Source organism: Cadophora gregata, assembly GCF_030347475.1.
Source record: "Cadophora gregata isolate MNR1 chromosome Unknown scaffold_9, whole genome shotgun sequence".
Lineage (NCBI taxonomy): Eukaryota > Fungi > Ascomycota > Leotiomycetes > Helotiales > Ploettnerulaceae > Cadophora > Cadophora gregata.
Window position 1 is genome coordinate 947265 of NW_026695932.1, and position 21050 is coordinate 968314.

The 21050-nt window shown below is 47.3% G+C and overlaps 8 protein-coding genes across 8 annotated transcripts; 5 read left to right on the forward strand and 3 right to left on the reverse strand.

Moving 5' to 3' along the window:
- The first annotated feature begins 77 nt into the window (after nt 1-77).
- Nucleotides 78-2122, forward strand: ONS95_014634 (uncharacterized protein). The gene is made up of 3 exons (XM_058508295.1): nt 78-476; nt 527-1329; nt 1377-2122. Exons 1-3 carry the CDS (start codon nt 304-306, stop codon nt 1871-1873), a joined length of 1473 nt encoding a protein of 490 aa, XP_058355980.1. The 5' UTR covers nt 78-303; the 3' UTR covers nt 1874-2122.
- A 1841-nt stretch (nt 2123-3963) lies between these two features.
- On the forward strand, nt 3964-5615 carry ONS95_014635 (uncharacterized protein; the record flags this gene model as incomplete). Its single annotated transcript, XM_058508296.1, has 2 exons — nt 3964-4842; nt 4905-5615. 2 exons carry the CDS (start codon nt 3964-3966, stop codon nt 5016-5018), a joined length of 993 nt encoding a protein of 330 aa, XP_058355981.1. The 3' UTR covers nt 5019-5615.
- Nucleotides 5616-8367, reverse strand: ONS95_014636 (uncharacterized protein). Its single transcript, XM_058508297.1, has 4 exons — nt 7463-8367; nt 6992-7416; nt 6330-6943; nt 5616-6280 (listed from the first exon to the last, which is right to left on the reverse strand). The coding sequence occupies exons 1-4, from the start codon at nt 8073-8075 to the stop codon at nt 5917-5919; spliced, it is 2016 nt and encodes a 671-aa protein (XP_058355982.1). The 5' UTR covers nt 8076-8367; the 3' UTR covers nt 5616-5916.
- Nucleotides 8368-10345: 1978 nt separating this feature from the next.
- Nucleotides 10346-10841, forward strand: ONS95_014637 (uncharacterized protein; the record flags this gene model as incomplete). Its single annotated transcript, XM_058508298.1, has 4 exons — nt 10346-10359; nt 10439-10563; nt 10620-10736; nt 10789-10841. 4 exons carry the CDS (start codon nt 10346-10348, stop codon nt 10839-10841), a joined length of 309 nt encoding a protein of 102 aa, XP_058355983.1.
- Nucleotides 10842-13096: 2255 nt separating this feature from the next.
- On the forward strand, nt 13097-14917 carry ONS95_014638 (uncharacterized protein; the record flags this gene model as incomplete). The annotated part of the gene is made up of 5 exons (XM_058508299.1): nt 13097-13551; nt 13614-13835; nt 13884-14158; nt 14224-14800; nt 14893-14917. 5 exons carry the CDS (start codon nt 13097-13099, stop codon nt 14915-14917), a joined length of 1554 nt encoding a protein of 517 aa, XP_058355984.1.
- A 127-nt stretch (nt 14918-15044) lies between these two features.
- Nucleotides 15045-17680, forward strand: ONS95_014639 (uncharacterized protein; the record flags this gene model as incomplete). The annotated part of the gene is made up of 7 exons (XM_058508300.1): nt 15045-15827; nt 15875-15951; nt 16009-16060; nt 16121-16295; nt 16347-16462; nt 16567-17050; nt 17100-17680. The coding sequence occupies exons 1-7, from the start codon at nt 15564-15566 to the stop codon at nt 17678-17680; spliced, it is 1749 nt and encodes a 582-aa protein (XP_058355985.1). The 5' UTR covers nt 15045-15563.
- Nucleotides 17681-18362: 682 nt separating this feature from the next.
- On the reverse strand, nt 18363-19043 carry ONS95_014640 (uncharacterized protein; the record flags this gene model as incomplete). The annotated part of the gene is made up of 1 exon (XM_058508301.1): nt 18363-19043. One exon carries the CDS (start codon nt 19041-19043, stop codon nt 18363-18365), a length of 681 nt encoding a protein of 226 aa, XP_058355986.1.
- Nucleotides 19044-19391: 348 nt separating this feature from the next.
- ONS95_014641 (uncharacterized protein) lies at nt 19392-19865 on the reverse strand (the record flags this gene model as incomplete). The annotated part of the gene is made up of 1 exon (XM_058508302.1): nt 19392-19865. The coding sequence occupies one exon, from the start codon at nt 19863-19865 to the stop codon at nt 19392-19394; it is 474 nt and encodes a 157-aa protein (XP_058355987.1).
- Between the last annotated feature and the right edge of the window lie 1185 nt (nt 19866-21050).

Below are 21050 nucleotides of genomic sequence, written 5' to 3' on the forward strand. Positions count from 1 at the left end.
GACTGGGCCAGCATCGCGTAAGGACCCGCTGATTTGGCGCCTTTCGGCAACCTCGACAGGGCATCGTTGTCATGCATTATCAATACCTTAAGTTCCTCTCTTTTACACGTTCGGGCTCGAGTTACTTTGATACCTCGAGTCTCCCGCTCTACACACAACGCTTTATCTTACTCCCAATCCTTCCTCTGCTCCATCTCTTGAAGTTCTTGGATTCCATTTCCCTTGGCGGGCATCAAAAATCAACCCCACTTTTGTGGATATTGAGATTTTTGCGCCCCAAGGATTTTTTTTCTTGTGAACATCATGATAGATGAGACGGAGCCCTTGTTGGGCCATGTACGGGCAGAGTCAATCGTTAATGGTGACCAGAAAGTGGTTGACTTCGACCCAAATGGCGATTCAGAAAATCCGCTGGATTGGTCGAGAGCATACAAGTTGGAAGTTGTGGCATTACTCAGCTTCATGGCGTTCACAGTGTGAGTCAGATCACGACTCTTCACAATTGACTTCCTAACACGTAGTTCAGTTCCTTTACATGTATCGGAGTCGTCCCAGTAGCAGACCGGATCGTATTTGATTTGGGTGGCGGTGATAGCAAGGCCGCCAGCATCCTGCTCGTCACTGTTTGGGAACTTGGAGAAGCTGCAGGGCCATTTCTTATGGCACCCCTATCGGAAATCTATGGTCGCTATCCTGTTTTCAATATTGCCAACATAATCTTCATTTTCGGTGTTGTACTCGGTGCTTTGAGTCATACGACGAATCTCTTCATCTTTTCTCGCCTTCTGACTGGATTTGCTGTTGCTTCAAATGTTCTCAACCCTGCCATCATCGGCGACATCTACAAGTCAGAATCGAGAGGGTCCGGTATGTCCCTCGTCATGTTTGCCCCTTTGATAGGTGGAACTATTGGTCCTGCAATCAGTGGCCTCCTTGCTGAGACTGTTGGATGGAGAAACATCCTGTGGCTCTGTGCTGGAATGGCCACTCTTTGCGAAATCTTGTTTTGCATTCTTCTCAGAGAGACTTACAAAGTCACGATCTTGCAGCGTAGAGCTGCTAGAATGCGTAGAGAGACCAAGGATGAATCCTTGAAGTGTGCTTGGGAGACTGAGGGTGGAGATGTGGTCCAGTCATGGGGTAAATTGCGGACAGCGATTACTCGACCCCTCTTGGTTATGTACAGTTCTGCTGTGCTGCAGATCATGTCGTTGTATGCCGGATTTGCATTCACTTTCTACTACATTGTGGCCACGACATTACCCGGAATTTTGAAAGAACATTATGGCTTTTCTCCAGCTCAGACCGGGTCTGTATTCATATGCTTCAGTGAGTAATCTTTGTCCACTATGGTGTTTGAATACTAACGAGCCCAGGTGTCGGAGCCATTTCTGCAATTATCGTGTGCAAGCTTTCAATCGATCGTATCTATGTCGAGTTAGCCAAGTCCCACGGAGGCATTGGTCGTCCTGAATTTCGCCTGCCGTTTATGATTGGAGGAGCAGCCTTCCTCCCATTTGTCGTCGGACTGTATGGCTGGGTTCCATACTCAGACTGGTCGATCTATCTGCTTCTCGTGGTAGTAGCCGCTCTTGGATTCGTGTCGATCGTCATCGGAATACCTATGTCTTCTTATATTGTTGACTCGTTTGGCATATATTCTGCTTCTGCTATGACGGTAGTACTCCTCACTCGCTGCTCAATGGGGACTCTGTTGCCCCTCTGTATTCCATTGCTTACCGACGCGCTTGGACTTGGAAATGGGTTTCTAGTCATGGCAGCTATTTGTCTTGTGGTTATTCCTCTCCCGGTTTTGATGATGCGTTATGGGTCTCGTTGGCGACAGAAGTCTGTGTACACCAGAACTGAGTAGATAGCTGGTACTGGTTGCGAGCTCTATGCTGCCACAAGGAATGAATCTGGTACCTAAATCCATTGGGAGTCGGGAATGAATGGTTCAGATATTGTTTTCATGGGTGTGTGTTAAAAGATCTCAGGCGCGTGTAGACATATAGACATCATTTTTGGAACGGAAAAGATTACTTTCACGATGAACTGAACTATTCTGTAGGCTTGCTTATAGAAATTCTGCCCAATATCAGACGATTCCTTGTTAGCCGAAAGCCAATTGAGTAAAATTAGAGCACTGTGGAAACAGATCAAAATATCAGGCGTGTATTGTCTCAGGCACTTTCTAAAGTTTCTCCTCCCAGAATCCACCCATTCACATGAAACTCCCAGTCATATTCCGATTTCACCCATCAAGTAGCACGCATTTCCCGCCCACCCTTACCCTTACATTTTCTAGGACTATCGGCGCAATTTCTCCCGTTGCCTATCCAACGTCTTTTGCCGAGCTTTGTCGATACAATCTGACTTGCGACACGTGTGCGGCGCATCGGAAAAGTAAGGTGGCAGCTCCCCCGGGCATGGGTATTCTCCGCAAGATTCAAAGTTTTTCGTTACGCACCCGCAGGTATACTTGGTGTAGAAGTATTGGCACATGTTGCTGCTTTGTCTTTTTGTTTCTTTTCGATGTTTCCCTAAGCTGCCTTTGGTTGAATTGGCTTTTCGGTTTGTTGATTCCTTGTGTTGATCTTTTGGAAGTTGCTTGATATGGTTTTGGAAGCTGATGAAGGAAAGAAGACTACTAGAAATCTATGTATTTATACTTGCGGAACAGGCTACATGAGCTCCCTTTCCCTTGAGTCTCACTGTGAATAACATATATTTCTGCGATCTGAATAACAAAAAAGCCCAACATACGACATCCCAGACACAGCAGCCACAGCAGCAGCAGCAGCACAATCATCAGCACCGAAGCATTTCTTATTGACTAACGGTCAAATGAAATAGACTGTGATCACAAAATTGGCTAGATATGCTTGAATGTTTGCAAGCGCCATTCATTTAGCGTTCTCTAAGTCACAGCTAGGCACAATCACAATAGAACATGTCATGGCGCCATGATTCGGATCAGGTCAACATCAATGGACGCAAAGAAGAAGTAGCGGATGTACTAACCCTAAGTAGCTAAATCTGGGTCTTGCTGTTTGTTTGGACTACAAACAGCAGGCGAGTACAATAGTTGGGTAGGTGCGAACGGTGTAAGACGAGTAACCTCGCTTTTTGGTCGTTGAACACACTTGGACACCATGCAGTCTTGGCAAGTACGAGCTGATAATTGGATTCCACCTGTAGTAGGTAAGACTTATCGCCCTCCACGATCCTGTGTCTCAAATCAGAGCTCTTCAGCTTCTTCTCAAGAGTCATGAGGCTTTTGACGAATTTGAAAAGATAGAAAGGTGCCACCAGGGAAGGCGGAATTTGTCTGACATTAACCTCCCTCGAATTCTCGTCATGTGGTCCTGTTCCCATTCCTCGTCTATTTGATTCTCGACCGCACAGTGCTAGAGAGGGTATCCAATATCTTTCAGCAGCTGAACAATAGGGGAATACACAGACAACAATATCAGATCAGTGAGGAGATGGGACAGTCCGACAGTCCGCAGCCAAGAAGCGGCATGATTTACACTTGCATTGCAGGTTTTTGGGAGAATAGACACGAATACAACCCTCGTGGAATCGTACCGCTTGTATATTTAGTAAGCCTGGCAGCAATACGACTTCTGACAGAGATTAATAAGGTTGGATTCGATTATATGTGTGCCTCGGCGAAAACAAGAGGCTATTTTGAAACAGGAAAGTTCTCACCTACTCGCTTAACCTCACCATTGTTTACTCGTGGTGAATTCCTCTTCTACGCTTGTAAAATCTTCATGGCCTCCTCATACAGCACTATTTAATTCAACTCCAGGCTATTCTCAAAAGTTCTGCATTTTCTCAGATATTTTCATTCCAACAGCGAGACCTTAGACCACTTTCGAAGGGCCTATCCGCAAAGCGGCACCTGAACATCCTAACACCTCCATTTTTCTCTCCAAGAGACACCCAGAAACAAGCATGTCAACCTCTACCAACGAAGTCTTATACATGAAGTCAAAGGCCTCTACGAAATCTACCACCATTGGTCCCACCATGGACAACCCGTACAACCAGTCAGTCCTCAGCCGTAGTTTCTACGCCCCAGGAGCATCTATAGACACTCCATATACAGTCAATGTTGGAGCAAGTTCACTTAAAGAGTTCACCCTCTATCCCGAACTTCCTCCCGAAATCCGCTTCAAAATCATTCAGTGCGCCATCCCTCACTTCCTTCGCATCCTGCAAGTCAAAAGTATGAGGACCAGCTGCCGAAAGTACAAAGTCGTTGCAAATTGCATCAACCCTATGCTACAGATTACCCGCAAAATCAGAGATGAGGTGATGAGGTATTACTCGGCGCCGTTCAAGTTTACTTCAAAGAGTTTAAGACTTGTTAAGCATCTGAAGGTGAACTGGGAGATTGATACATTATACATCAGGAGTGCGAGAGATTTTCCACCTTGCTCTACAGCTGAATTTGACCGGCTCTGGTCGGACCTATTCGGAGCCTGCGTCCCAGATATGAAAGCAAACCTCCGAAAGCTAGCAGGATCAGCTGATCAAGGGTTCTGGGGCACGTATAGTAAGTATGGCTTGCTACTACCTTGGTGGAAAATAGAAGGGTCTTCGTTGGGACTGTCTTTCTTCAATGGTTTCAATGACTTTGCCAGCTTGGAGGAAGTCAGCATCGTTTGTGGACCCTGGAGCTCCAAGAATAGGCTAATCAGATTTGATGTTGCTCCCGTCGAGAATGGGCTCTTGTACAAAGAAGATATTGCTTGTTTTGAAAAGGGGTTCAATCACAACCGGGGAAACAAGAAAGTGGCAGTGCGGGTATACGACTACATTGGCACTTTGGTATGTAGTATCTACCAGCTCTCTCGAAATTTTGGCTTTTAAAGAAATTAACAATTGCACAGGATCAAAGACCCAAGGAGATGATGAAAAAGCTTGGAAGTAAATACCACTGCTCAATTTTCAACTGTGAACAGCAGACCTTCAAGCGACATTACAACATCCTCCAGGATCGATAATTCGACACGTTTCTCCGTCTTCAACCACTCCCCTTCTATTCAACCAAAGACCTCCAACAGACAAAAACTTGTCCACTCTTTCTCCACACAATGTTCGTCTCCAAGTCTCTTCCAATATACTTCCATTCGGCATTTAAAACCCATCACCAACCTACTTAACATTCAACCTTCCACAGATGTTCCCACTCACACATAAAGCAAATCCGCCTTCTTTGATATCGACTCCATACATCCACACCCAAATTTCCCTATCTCCTGCCAGCGGACTTGGCAGAAATAAAAAGATACCTGGCGATGAGTTTATTTGATCTGGATGACTGTCTTCTGAGAGACTGAAAGCCCAGGAGGTCAGATATGGAGGAAACATCGAGGGTCCCTAGAAGGCAAGGAGAATGATCATCTCTCACCTCTGCTCGACAGCTTGCTTGCATAAATAATTGTACGAAATAGCACACTAATACCAGGGCTATGATGTTGTGAATGGGATAGACATGCACTGAGACAACAATAAACACCCGTATGTAGCCAAAGTCGAAGCACGGGAGAAAGCAATGTCAAGTCCACAGGCGTTTGGACGAAAGCTGCACTGCGCCGAGGCTCGTAGTAAAGTCATCAATTGTATTCATAGCTATTAGTACAGCTTCGCAAGCATAGAATAGCATTGCCCAATCTCATCTCGAGCTCTAAACACGACGGCTTGGCCGAAACAAAACATGCACGAGAACCCCCCCGACAATCATGGATAAACACTCTGACAAGTGCCTAAGTAGAAGCTCATTGCACGCCAGACACCAGACAGACCGACTTTCCCGCAATGTCCCATCCTCTATCGCCGCCCGTCAAAAGTCCCTAACGCGAAGATAGAAGCGAAGTGGGTATTGACCAATGTGCTGTCTATTCACAGCATTGTACCAAATGTGCCATCAGTGGCAATGCCTTTTCTTGGGCTCGACTTCCCACCTTCCTCGTTTGCGGGCTTGCGATGTCTGAAAGTGAAACCGACGAATAGACTCTTGCTCATAGGATCCTCTCTATCGGCCATGTTCTCCAAAGCCTCCTGCTTCTCGTGGACTTCCTTGTACTTGGCCATATCGGCTTCATTACTGAAATCGTCGAAGTAACCAGCATCAGTCTCGGAGTCCAGTTCAGGAACGAAAGGAGCGCGCTGTGAGCGAAGTGTAGTCCAGTCAACCTCGGCGAAGTAATGGTGCTCGTAGACTTCCTTTATTGACGAGAACCGCCTCGACTTGGATGCAATGCAGCTATTTGTGTTAGCAAAATTGGACCATAGACCTTATGAGACAGACTTACCTAGTAATGAAGTTCCAAGTACGATTGCTGATGAAGTAGTTTGGATCTTCCCAGACTGGCCGCTTCAGAACTTCTCTCCAATGCTTCAAATTCTTCCAGGTCTCTTCAACTGTTGCGCCTGCGAATGGCGGGAAGCCAGTCAAGGCCTCAAAGTGCATACACCCAAGACTCCAGTAGTCCACCGAGAATTCGTACTCGTCACCCTTCAAGACTTCTGGAGCCATGTAGTCGGGAGAGCCAACAATTGACTTCGCATAATTGACATCCCTATCTCTCATTGACCGGTATCCTTCACGACGCTCAGCAACCGTACGCTGCTCCATCGGCTTGCCAAAAGGAACGTATGTCTCTCCAACTTTCTCCAGCTTGACGCGCATAGATTCGATTTTGCCCGGAGCAAGAAAACCAGCAGCAAGCCCGAAATCTGTGAGTTTAACGTGACCTGTCGAGTCGATCAGGAAGTTCTCAGGCTTGAGATCTCGGTGGATATAGCCAAGCTGATGAAGGGCATCGACAGAGCAGAACATCTCAGCAATATAGAAGCGGGCATGACGGTTCGCAAGGACTCCAGTGTTATTGAGCAAGGTTCGGAAATCTCCACCAGGGACGTATTCCTAGCATTGGTTAGGCTTGCCATAAATCGAGTTCATCTTTGAACATACCATAGCCAAGTAGATACTCTTCTCATCCTGGAACGAATAGAGAAGTCGAACGAGCCATTCGCTCTTTGCATTTGTCAAGATATCACGCTCTGTGAGAACATGTCGGATCTCGTCGAGCTTGAACAGCAGCTTCTTGCTCATAACCTTCAGTGCACAGACTTCACGAGTATCCTTCTTCTGGGCCAGGAAAACTTGACCATAGCCTCCTTGTCCAACTTGTGTGAGGATCTGGAAATCTCCCTGGCGAAGACGAACGCGACGCTTTCGCAGATTTGCACGCTCCCTACCAGCATACTTCTGCCAAACTGGGTTGTAGGTCTCCTCGGGAGTCTCTGGAGGTTCTGGAAACTCGGATCGGAAGTGGTTGAGTCGATTTTGGCGAGCGCCGACGTAGCTGAGGAGATCGAAATAGTAGTCAAGAAAGTCTGCGAATCGTTAGAATTGACTAGCACCCATGGGAATAGTACCCACAAAGCTGTGTGACATTTGCAAGGCGTTTGACATTTGGCTTGTGTAGGATCTCTAACTCCTCCGCGGTCAAGCCTCGCTGGGTATTGTATTTTCTTGTAGTTTGCTGCGTCTGATATGGCTCTTGTCTGGAGATTGCGGCTTGGTTCTGGGCAGACTCAAGTCCATGTCTGGATCCTGGTGGTGTATTTTCTTTTCCTTGCTTCCGCAGAGGGCTCCCTGGTGACACTGCGGATTTGTGTAAAACACTGTCGTCGACACCTCCAGAAGAGTTGCCAAAGTACGAGTCATCCACAGCCAAGGTGTTTCCTTTCCCTGGTGATAGCGGCGTTCCAACCTGTGAGCGACTTCCACCGAAAACAGGAGGAGCAATCTTCATAGCATTTTCGAAAGCTGTGGATAGATCATTGGCACCTGGAGGGTTTCGGTTCTTGCTCGGACTACCTTGTGGGGTTGAGGCTGGAGTGATGAAGTTATTTCGAGTCGGAGTGTTTGGTCGCTCGAAGGCCTCGTTTTGGCTGGAGCGAGTATGGAGAGGAGGAGGGGGCACAGGTAGGATCCCCTCATGCTTGCCAGCCTGGGAGGAGGGAAAGAGATTCGTAATGAAGTTTGACATTTTGAGCAGTGTTGTCTTCCTCGAAAGGGGTTTGGTGCTTGATGTCAGTGAGAGATGTCGTCGTCCTGCACTGAAAGAGTGCGAGTTGCAGGAAGATACGACGGGCAAGCAGGGGAAATAGATTGAAGAAAAGGAGGTACTCGGTGCCCACGGCTAGATTGAAAGTGCCTGCAGCAAATTGGAATATTCGCAGCTGGCGTTGTAGTTGTACCTAGGTTGGTATGCAGAGTCCAGGATTGTATGTGCTTGAAAGCGAAGTGGGGTTCTTTCTGGGTTTGTTTACAAGTGGCAGGCGCACCACGGCAACGGAGCCATCGCGTTTTAGCGTGTCTGCCCCTAGCCAGCCGCCGCTAAACTTTAATTCCCCTGAGCCAACTCTCAACTCATTCCATGGATGGGATGGGATCCTAAGCTTCAGTTGAGCTCCATGTTGGCATCCGGGCTCGGGCAACCAGATGAATGATGCCCATGGGCACCATACTGTTACGGCACTGACGCTACGGACCCTCCATTGACTTCAACCGCCGAGAAAGATCCTGGTGCAGGTTGCAGAAAGGGCTCACCGTCAGTCGGATAAGCATTGCGACAGGCTTGCCGTTGTTGATATAATATTCAACGTTCAATATTCAACCATTTACGATGTCTTTGCAAAGGCATTGATGCCCTCTTGCAGAAGTTCGGTATCGAGTACACGACATTTTTGGGAAAGAATGCGCAGTTACACTCTCGAGGCAGTCATCGAGATGTTCCCCGTGTCACCGGCCAGGAATGTATGGACCGTCCCTGCTTTAGGACATCCTGAAGCGTCTTCAAGTTTACCAAGTTTGTAGCCGGCCTCGATGTCGTTTATTGGCACTCAATTGAAAGTCGTGGAATCTATGTGCGATTTGGGATAGAGAATCGTAAGGTTCTAGAAAACCAGGAGAGCTGAGGTAAAGAGATCAAATGCAAGTGCATGCATAGCCTCTCGTGCTTTACAATTACAAGTCTCCTTCCAGTATTTTCTGGATACATTTTCGCGATGCAATCGTGACTTTGCTGCTTTCCTGAATATTGTTAATAGAAGAGTGTATTCGGGCAAGTCATACATCCTTGAATGCAGACAAAGCTCTCCTAATGATCTGGTATTTAACCACCGTCAATAAGGAAGTGGTAGCAGATGCATCGGCTTTCCTGTAAACAATCAAGCTTGGAGGGTAATGTCCATCAGGTACCCAGCCTGTACCTGCGTACTGCTCACCATAGGCACATCTGTGTGTCTCTGGAGACAAATGTGGGTACATTGGTACATGCATGCATCACGTGTGTCAAGGTCATCTTCAATCTTCGATCTTGGGACAATCTGCATTTCAAGCTCACCTGTGTTTGGTCTTGTCACCAACACCCATTCCAAGTCGACTGGCCAAGTACTGGTCGTACGTATCTCCCTACCTTACCTTACCTTCTGCTTCCGGAAATTCTTGGAATAATTGGGCCATGACATCACATGGAGATATCAAAATGGATGACATCACTTGCAGAAACTGCAGGTGCAGGATTCATATCTTTGTGCATGTGTATGTATGTGCATGTGCATGTGCATGTGGATGTGTTCACATCCGGACCTTTCAGTCCGTTCGTGGAACATGGCAGGATGTGGCCAAATAATTCGCCATCAGCTTCACATGGAAATCTCCAAAGACCCTTGGTCATAGCTCCTACTGAGGGGCAGCTGAGGGGCAATTGAGGGGCACATCAGGCTAGGCCCCGATGATGATGGCGATGGGCGATGGGCGATGGTGAATGTACAGGTGTCCCTCTGTCCCTCTCTCTCAGGCTGTGACATGCTCGTGTGCCACAGCTGCATCGTTTTACTTGGTATTGTAGGCGGGTGAGGTTTGTGAGACTGGCCCCAGTACCTGTACACCACGCCGCACCTTGGATGTGGGCAGCTCTGTGGGTTGGTCCTCCACTCTTTCTATCAAAACAAGCAGGAGCTGCCCCAGTACCTCCGTACCCGCTGCCCCTCTTCCAGCTTGCCTGCCTCACCCGCAAACTGTTCCAATTTGCATCTGTGGCAAATTGAATTCCACAGGAGGCAATGACGTCTTCCAGCCTTGTCTCACGACAGGCAGGAAGCCTCGTCTGCTCTCGCTTCCCCTCTTTATAAAGAGCATCTCCCATCCCCAAGCACCATCTTCCTTTTTCATCACAAAGTCTCACGATTTCAACACTTCCAGTCAACTCAATACCAAACACATTTCAAAACACTCAACCTAAACTCCATCATCATGTCTGACGCAGCGTAAGCAAATACCACCCTCGCAGCTTGACTCCGGTGTCATCCTGCCTTCGTTCGTTTCCAGAAGCTAACACACCTGTAGACGCAAGGGATTCGGCGAGCAGGCCCAGGAGAAGCTTACCCCTCAAAGCCAGAAGTCCACTGGACAGGTCATCGGCGAGAACCTCACCGGTGCCGGAGACAAGGTTGCTGGCGCAGTTCAGCCAAGTGAGTCGAATTGTTCTCGAACCCTCAAGACAATATACTGATACGCCTGCACTCAGGCAGCGAAAAGTCAACCACCCAGAAGGCTGGTGACAGCGTCCGAGGCACTGGCGATAGTGCTCAGAAGGAGGGTGGTGGTATCATCGACAGCGTCTCAAAGACCGTCACCGACACCTGTATGTATTCCATTTCATCCATCTTATTGACCAACCCTGACATATATCACAGTCAACTCCGTCACCGGCAAGACCGAGAACGCTGCCAAGAAGAACGACTTGTAGATTCCCAACGTTACCTCCTTCACCTTCAATCTTCGCAGTGGTTGACGCTTAAGGCATTGTTACTCCTCTTGCCTTCCGGTATTTGGTCCAGTGGTCTTTTCTGTCGCTGTCAGATGTTGTGATGGGTGACTTGGTTATGCGCGTAGGGCTTTAGGTGGTTCATGACTGTATGATAAGCATAAGTTTCTTTTTTTTCGCGATGGGTTTATGGACATGATATCGCCTACGGGCCAATGATGAACATCATTCAACATGAACATTATTCAACATACTGAGTCTTCACAAAACCGTACCGTGAAGTGATGTGTTCTTTCATCGAAGTTGAAAAGCGAAATAGTGGTAAATCTCCATTCTGGTCCAACAACTCAACGATTTACAACAGGTGGCATTACTCACTCTCTTCATACATCGTCCTAGCTACAGTGTTTGATACTGTTACAGGTCATGTTTTAACACCTTAATTCTTACAGTTCTTGAACGCACTGAAAAATTCTAATCTACTAAACACCAGCAAAGATTATTTTAGCTCCTTGTGAAAGGGTCTCACGACCGAGAAATGACGACCTTCCAGGTACTTGCAGAGACGGATTGAAAGAAATGCGCGTCTTCCTTCTCGCAAGCCAGTGGGAAGTTGGTAAGGTATTAGTTGCGGATATTTTCCAGGCTGCTGTGCCTCAAATCTGCCTCCACTGATGTGGGTCAACACCTCTCACTTGTAAAAATTGTTAAGAGATGTATTGATACATTTGAAGGTTCCAACGAAGCATTTTGGAACAATTTTTTAGAATCTCGTGGATTTACGAGTTTTGTCACAGATTTCTAGGGCATTTCCTAATTCCGTTTAGCCTCTGTTGACAGATGTTTTACAGGCGAAGATTGTGGATGGCGAGGATGGAAACGGTGATTGATATTCTCTTCGTCAGATCTTGTCATATGACCAGGCCAAAAACAATGAGAATCATTGCAGAAAACTAGCAACCGTGTCTGTCTGATGAACAACAAATCGGCCATCGTCCTCTCCTCCTCTCAATGCTGTCAATATGCTCATTCTTACCCCCCTGGCCTCTCGTTCCCCATAAGCGGAATACGACCAACGAATCACAGCCACCATGCCAGGACCGCTTCAGTGCTGATTGACCCAACGGACACGGCGCTTCGCGAAATCCCGCCCCGGTCAAAAGAAGGGGAAAAGGCAAGGTAAGACCAGCTCTCGCGGCGGTACCATATTGTCCTCTCTTCCCGATGCTTGAGTTTCTCCTGCTGTGTAACTGATTTGATTTAATCCGAAACTTTATTTGTTGGTTATTAAGCGTTTCTGGAGCGTTCCAGTGCACGCTTGGATATGTAAATGGCTAGATGATGCTTCAGTCACCGTCTGGAAGCGGAGTTGGAGGTGGAAGTCCTAGTGTGGGTCCTGGGACATCGGCATCGATGAAGGCCTGTCAAAATTGTTCGAGAGCGAAGGCAAAGTGTTTGCCGTTGAGTAATGGTGGTAGTAAATGTGCGAGGTTAGTTGGTTTTTAGTTCTACTTGCGTTGGAAGTCCTGGCTTGGTCTTTGTGAACTTCATTTGATTGGTAACCTTTTCCGCCTCAATTTCTGTTTCATTTCTGCCTTTGGCCGCCAAATGCTCAAATTTATTCCTAAATCCATGCTGGCGTCCAATATTTATACAAGTACCTATTATCAAAATATTCTTAGCTGACCAAAACAGATGTGCTCGCCTCAATGAGGAATGCGTAGTGATACCTCGGACGTCACGGAAGCGAAGGTCTCCAAACACCACTTCGTAAGTTGAGATTCTCGTGCTAATCTCTTATGAGCTCTCAAAACACTCATGGTACTCTGAATTTCTACAGAGATCGATGATTCTGCTCAAGACTCTCAGCGATAGGATTTTCCCGTCTTCTAGGAGCTGGCGCGTGAGGGGTGGTACCCTTGCCAAGAAGCTCTTGGTTGGATTTATTGAAGTAAATGTATTGACATGTTGATTTAGAAATACTGCAGCTCTGGAACAGAAGATTGAAAGCTTGGTGTCACTGCTTTCGAGTTCCCGGGGTGTGTCAATCCGGACTTCGACACATCTCACACCACCAGAAAGCCAAGGATTTAGCGAGCCGTCGCCTCCTGATGAAAGACAACTTGAACATGAGGAAGGGTTTCCCCAAGATTTCCCCTCCCCTGACAGGTAAGCTGTTGCATTTTATATGTTCGATGACATTTCATGAGATATCCAAGTGATGGCCAATGCTGAATATGTTGAGCAGTCGTTGGGCTGATCCTCGCCCTAAAGCTACCAACGGCCAATCATGGATGACATCTGGAATTGTCTGCGCTAGAGACTTCGTTGGTGGCCATGATCTCTTCCCACCAATGCCGAATGATTCAGGAATTGAACCACCTCTTCCAAATCGGCAAGTGACGCAGTCTGGACCACCCATGCAAGAATCGAATGCCCTTCTTATGATCTTCAAAGAGCAATTCCAACCTCGCTTCCCTTTTATCGCTGTCCAAAACGACATATCTGCGGATCTGCTTCGGAGTAAGAAACCCTGGATTTACAAAGCTGTGATGATGATTGCTTCTCAAAACGATCGGCACCGTCAGATCGAGACCAGTAAACAGTTCCTGATGGAGATCTCGGCGGCTATGCTCATACGAGGCGACAAAAGTCTGGATATGCTACAGGGCTTGATTCTGTACAATGCTTGGTCAGTTATTAAAAATCTGTTTGAAGTAATTACAGGAGCTAATCGGGACGGGACTTCAACAGGTCTTACTACTATTGTCCAGTAATTCCTTCGTGGCAGTCAACGGGAATTCATCAACTTGCTCTAGCATTGCTCTTCGACTTAGGGCTAACCAGACCATTGCGTGACAATGATGGACCGATATCTGTTTTAGAAACGGCAAGATCAAGATCGCAGAAAGACGAGCAGGAGCGGACACACGACGAGCGTAGAGCCCTTCTCTGCTGTTACTTCCTAACATCTGTGTAAGTTCATTCTTTGTTCTATTCACCGAGCAAGACTTACATGTGTAGGTCCGCCTACTGTCTCAAGAAACTGGAAGGAATACGGTACTCAGCTTATATCGAGCACTGCTGTGATGTACTACTGTCAGCACCAGAAGATGACTCGGATATTCTGCTCGCTTCTCTATGCAAGCTGCAAAACATCGTAGACCCGGTCTACCAGAGCTTTGCAGATAAAACAAAGTCTGACGGCACAAGGGCTCCAGTATGGATGCTAGTAAAGATGGTAAGAGCGGAAATGGACAATCTGTGGAACTCGCTCCCACCAAGAATTCAACAGGATCGTATGTTTTTCCTCTTCACCTTTGTTCTTGAGAAGTCTAGAGCACACTGACGAGTTAACAACTAGCGATGATGCTCATGAGCTTCAATAGTGACGAGGTCTTCACATACGAGCCAGCAATATACAAACCATTCTTCCAAGGCAGTACAGTGGGGAGCGTCAACTCACAGCGCATCGACATGCTCTACGGATGTCTAGTCTCTAGTCAAAAGCTACTCAACGGCTACATCAACCAGCCAATATCCGCCTACCAAGCCTTTTCCGTGATCGACCTATCCCACATGGGCCGTGGACTCTCAACACTTCTCAAACTCTCTTTGATCGAAGAAGCAGGTTGGGATCTGGCACATGTTCGACAGACCCTAAATGTCTCGTACTACTTCAACGAGCTTGGCTCGAGGTTTGAACAGATTGGCGAGGTTGTCGATCGGATGCAGAAGAGGCCTGTCAAAGATCGAGCGAGCTCATTTGCAACGGGCTGTTCTAGGGCGATGAGAATGGTACAACAGTGGTATGAAGCCAAGGTTGCGGCTGATGCTGCTCAAAGCGGCCAGCATGCTGTACCAGAGCCGGCGGTATCTCTGGCGGGAATGGACGACATAATGCTAGATGATTTTGACTTCATGAACGATGCAAACTGTAAGTATGACGCTTCCCTTTCCTGGGAGGCCATTTGGGATGACTTAAAGGCTTTAACCTTGTGGCAATGCAACTGCTGACTGTCGCTTTAACTAGGGTTGGATTTGATGGGGGACTGTAATTTTAGCGTACCTGTTTTGCAATAGACTTGAGGACTCCTCTCGCCCAAACGTAACTTCTAATCTGACATGCGAGTATTGCTCAGGTACAAATTTCCTTGAGCAGACAGATCTTCGTAATAGTGAAATGAAGACTTAGACATCTCTTATAAACAAACCACGAAATTGCTAAACAATGCGGTATTTCGAAACTCCAAAGCACAAAGGAATTGATCTATTGAGACAGCACGATGAAACGGAGTAAGAATGCATGTGATCGAGAAAATCATTCCGTAAACATAAGAAGGTAGCAAGGACTTTCAGGCAACTGTGCAGAATCCTGTTACCTTTATGTCGTATTCCCAATTGAGAAATCGGCAGACCGGACAAACAAAAGATGAAAGCCCGTTCGGACCGCCCAACTCCATTGACCCAACACCAGCGTGCCATCCTTGCCAGCTCACTCCATTGCCTTATTGGTTGGCTGAAGGCATGATTTCAAATTGCGTATCTGATGGAGCCATCTTTGAACCGTAGGCTTAAGCTTCTCCGTCGGAGGCGGGATCTAGGGACTCTGCAGCCACCGCATCTTTAGTATATAACAAGACACGCGTCGCTGTCGGAAAAAATGGGCAAGCAGCACTCTCTGACTTTTGTTCAATCTTCATCATGACTACTACTTCCGGAAACACTTCGTCCATCACTCTTGAAAAAGAGGTACTTCAAAATGATGGCGCGAAGGTGAGAGGAGCCACCGGTGGAGGTCAATTGACATCGCCGCTGTTCAACGGAGAGCCTGAGGTTCCACCTCTTCCTGTCAATCCAGATATTGAAGTCTCAGAATATATTACCGGGATTCGCTTACATCTCGTTCTCGTTGGAGTTACTGCTGTTATGTTTCTCGTCATGCTCGACATGACAATCGTTGTAACGGTAAATTGCAATCCCTTGGTTTTGACTTGAATGCTGACTATCGACAGGCAATTCCTAGCATTTCGAATGACTTCGACTCTATCAAAGACATTGGCTGGTATGGGACGGCGTACTTACTCTGCTCGTAAGGCTATAAGCAGCGTCCTTAATTTCTTGTCATGTACTTACTGACGATGTGTAGTGCTGCTTTGCAGCCCCTCACTGGAAAACTGTACCAGTACCACACTTCAAAGGTACATCTCATCCACGTCAGATGCCAACTCCAAATTTCATTACTGACTTTGGGCAATAAGAAACTCTTCCTTGGTGGTGTTTTGATTTTCGAAATCGGCTCATTGATCTGCGCTCTAGCAAAGAATTCAAATACGTTCATCGTTGGGAGAGCAATCTCCGGGATTGGTTCATCAGGACTGTCGGTTGGGATGCTTACCATTCTTGCATCCTCGGCTCCTCTGGCCAAGAGGCCTCGTTCGTGAGCCTCGTTCTGATATGGTGGCATTGCTGATAGACGGTGAACAGTTTACTTGGGCTTCATGATGGGCGTGGGTTCACTCGGACTGGTCCTTGGTCCAGTCATCGGAGGCATCTTATCTCAACATGCATCATGGCGCTGGTGTTTCTGGATCAATTTGCCTGTAAGCTAATGTTCCAATCACCCACCCACAAATTTCTGTCTCTTCGGGACACAGGCGTCCAGCTGTAGGGCGGAAGTAAACAACAGCTAACATGTTCTGTTCAGATTGGCGGCATAACGGCTGCTCTACTTACCTTCATCCACATACCAAATGCGAAATTGGTCATCGCCGATAAGCCAACACCATTACAAACCTTCGACCGCCTCGACTTACCTGGTTTCACGCTCTTTGCGCCAGGATGCGTGATGCTCCTCCTAGCTGTTCAATGGGGAGGCGTCACATATGCCTGGAGCTCTGCGAAAGTCATCGGAATGCTGGGTGGATCTGTTGTGCTTATCATCATATTCTTTATCTGGGAAGGACGTCGTGGTGATACCGCTATGATTCCATATTTCCTGCTCAAGAATAGGGTCGTCATCTGCGCGTGTGTCACCATGACTTTATCACAAGGCTCGCTCATGGTAGTTACTTACTACATTCCGCTCTGGTTCCAAGTAGTGAAAAATACAAGCCCGACAATGGGTGGAGTCTATTACTTGCCTTCTGTGGGCTCCCAAATCATTGGCTCCATCATGACCGGCGCTTTGAGTAAGTTACTTCGCTCTCAAGACGTCAAATGACTAACCATACGGTACAGCTTCAAAGCTTGGTGTCTACACCCCCTTTGCAATTGCTGGGACAGCTCTGACGTCGATCTCCTTCGGCCTCTTCAGCACATTGACACCAACGTCGAACGCCGGAATGTGGGTTGGCTACCAAATCATCTCAGGCTTCTCTCGCGGTCTCACCATGCAGCAGCCTCTCACGGCAATCCAAGCCGTGATCCCGAAATCCAGACTCGCAGTCGCCAACTCATTCCTGATGTTTTGTCAACTTCTCGGAGGTGCTCTCTTCGTGTCTTTCGGACAGACAATCTTCTCCAATTCATTAAAACCTGCTTTGAAGCATTACGCTCCAGATGTCGACCCCGAGACCGTGTATGCCGTCGGAGCTTCGGCGTTCAGGACAGTAATCACAAAGGAGCAGGTGAGGGGTGTTGTACTGGCGTATAATGACGCATTTAATAAGGTATTTTATCTTGGTGCTGGAGCTACGGTCATTGCGTTTGGCTCGAGCTTCGGTCTTGGTTGGACTAATCTGAAAACGAAGAAGGCGCAGGAGGATGTTGAGAGTGTGAAGCTTCAACATGTGAAGCCTAAGTTAGTTGCCGGCGGGTAAAAAGCTGGAAGTTTGCATCAAGAGAAGTAATGGTTGCCATGTAGAATGGCTTTTCTTAGCATTTTGAAGGCGTTCGATCGGTAGATATACCACTTAGGCTGGCTCATTGTACTCTATTTGCTATAATAGCATTTCATCATCTGTGTTAGTTACTCGCTGCAGAGCAGAAAAATCAACAATCTAAGAAGACGGGACAATAAGCACAGCGAACCAGGATAATCCACTCGACGATGTGATAGATGTATGCATTACGGCGAGTTGGGTTCTAATTACATGGCTCTGGGCTCATGGCATCCAGAGAGGAGGTGACTTGGTTGGCGTGGGATCCGACGAGGGCTAGCGTTTGCGGAGTAGACAGCTCTCATGCTCTGAAGCTATTTTCTGATGGTAGGAGGGGAAAAGGTCGAAAGTCGCAAGAGTAGGGCTAGATAGAGAGAAAGAGAGTGCCTTTAGGTTATCTGGAGAAGTGTTGAAGGGGTAAATGATTTTGGACTGGGAAGAGAGCTGTCAGCCCCTGAATCGCTGCCACTGTGGCGCTGGATGACCCCGCGATCGCCATAATTTACCCCGCCAGCGTATAGCAGGATCAAGGGGCTCTAAAGTTCCAATGTAGTACTGACAAGAAGAGTCTTCCTACAGAAAGACGTAGCTCGATTACCCCCATTGATGACAACTAGAAGACTCAATTATACAAAATCCTCGTCATTCTCAACTCGGGCTCAACCCAGCTCTCAAAATACCCCGCCTGATGTAATTCATTCAAAGTTCTGTAAACGCCGCGTACACTTTCCATTACAAGAGGATCTTCGGGATATGTCGCCTCGCAGATAGCCAATGTTCTATCATTCAAGTCCAGCTTCTTCTTTTCAGTCTCTCGTGTCTGCTCCTGAACTTCCCCTGGGAAGTCGGCGCTCGTCAAGACAACATTGACGACTACTATCCCTTCGATCCCTGTGTTGGCATGGAAGAGCTTGAACCGCAAATCATTCGAGAGCTGCTCTGGTCGTGGTTCCGGTTGTCGCCAGAAAGTGTCTTCAACTGCCAAATGCCGGATCGTATCCTTGAAGCCAGGTTCGATCCAATCCTCGAAGTTCTTCAGGAGGATAGACTCGTTATCCAAGAAAAGCGTGGAATCGAGAGCCGTATTGGCATAGAGAGATATGGGATATTCGAAGAGGGAACGTGCACTGCTTTTGAAGAAACGCGTGTAAACTTTGAGGTAGGTGGTTCGAGAGTCTCGACAGGCTGCGAGAGCAGCCATGGGGCGACGAGGGAGCAAGGCTGGTTTGTCTGAAATCGATAGCTCCCAGATTCGAAGTTGGAGTTCGCCGGCAAGGAGAGGGAAGCAGGTGAATGTAGACATGTTGAATTAAGAAAATGATTTTGATTATGAGTGTGTCGTGTTGTATAGTGATGACAGTTATCAGAGAGCGATATTTGTTCATGTGTATTCTGTCGGTGGAAAGGGGTTATCTATGGAAATTCACGTACAGTAAGATTTAAATTGGGAGTCGATGCCTAACAGGCCATTTAATCCTTGTCAGAGACGTGTGTTGCCTAGACTTACTCGGCCCTGTCTTTCATAGAGGGGGCGGGGTACTGAGACTGCCGGATCTGCTGCCATTTCCAAAGCCTCTGGAGGAGCATACAACATACATGTCCTCTAACAGACTTCTTGACAAGAAGAGCACCTTCCGCATTATTGGCACATCTAGTCATAGACAATCCTGCCTATGCCCATATCTGGGACCACGCGTCCGGGCGTGTTCTGGGAGATATCACAGAAGATCTTTGCGTGTCCCAGTCCTACAACCTTATCCGGATACTCTAGTAAGTTCCTTTCATCCAGAGGTGGTGGAACGTCATCTATATCCACAATATCATACCAGTTGAGCACCAAAGTCATCTTCTTCAACCCCTCCAGCCCGGCGAGTTTTAGCCTCTGATCCTGCTCACTGTCAAACAGCCCCGATCCGTTCGCTGGATCTAGTTCTCTGCAGTATTCTTTCTCTATGGCCATGTGATTAATTCCATTCTTTCCCATTGCGGCTGGCGTCAACCATTCGTCAAGCTCTCGTTCGAAGATCGAGAGGTCGTCCATCTCGGGATCGATGTAAAGAATGTCGCGCTTGAGATTGCCGTAGAGCGAGATGGGCCACTCGATCAGATGCATGACATGGTGCATGATTGGATGAAAACAGAGTGTATATACGGAGAGGAAGACTGCGCGAGATTCGCGACATGTGGTGAGGAGCGCGCGAGAGGGTAATTGGGCTCGAGGAAGAAGAGCAGGCTTTCGAGAAATGGCGTGCTCCCATATCTGTATTCGGAGCTCAGGTGGAAGGAGTGGAAAAGAGTGTAAGGCTGTGGTTGCGCGAGACGTTTGTGATCGGGTTCGCATTTTGGAAGCTGGGTGCTGTTGAAGTGAGGTGTTGAATGTTGTTAACTGCTCATAGCGGAACGAAAGTGACTTCGTGATTAAGGTTACGGGCTAAGCAGCCTAAAATTTAGTGGCCGAAAGCTAAATTCTTGCCTGTGGCGGCTGCTCTACCAATACTAGGTAATTTTACAGTAACTTATGAACAAAATCATTTGGAAGCTCATCAGCCAACTCAGAATTTTAAGGTCGTTTTGTCCATATCTTAATTACTGTACGCGCGTGATGCATTCGGGTCGCTGCTCACGCCACCACTAAAGTTAATATGACCTCGAAGCAGGCGCTTATCAAGATGCCGACTTGGTGGCCTTCTCGACGTATCGAGAGTTCTGAGGAAAAGGTGCGAGTAATCTAGAATCGGATAATCTAGTCCTCTTTTCGCAGGAAGAAATACATGCTCCTTTGTCCTAGGCTTTGCAGATGCTCGCAGCAGTGGTGCCAAAATGATGAGTTTATCAATCATCACCGCTCTGGAGCTTCCAACACCTTGAGTCTAATACTCCTTCCCCGAGACTTGACATCATTAGAGATAACTACTTCAGATGTAAGATTCACTTCTCCTTTCATTTGCGCTGGATAGACATCGATCTCGGCAAAGAAATGAACTTCCACGACGACTTACATCACGCTCCATATTAATACTCTCCTCCTGGGCTGGACACATCCATGCTCGACCAGGAAACTATATCCAACCAGGCATCATATGTTTAACAGTAAGATCACTATCATGTTATTTCTCGCAGAACTGCTCAACTTCCATTCCCACTCCACAAGCCAGATTCGTCTCAGTTTTCTCTCGACCCAGGCTTTTCATCAGTCTAGTAGCCATGATAGTGCGCTCTCGACCAAAGCATCATTGCTCATTGCTTCGTCATTCACCAATGGTTCCCGGTCAGAGCTTTTTGAAACCCTCTCCTCGCCAAGGACCGCAGA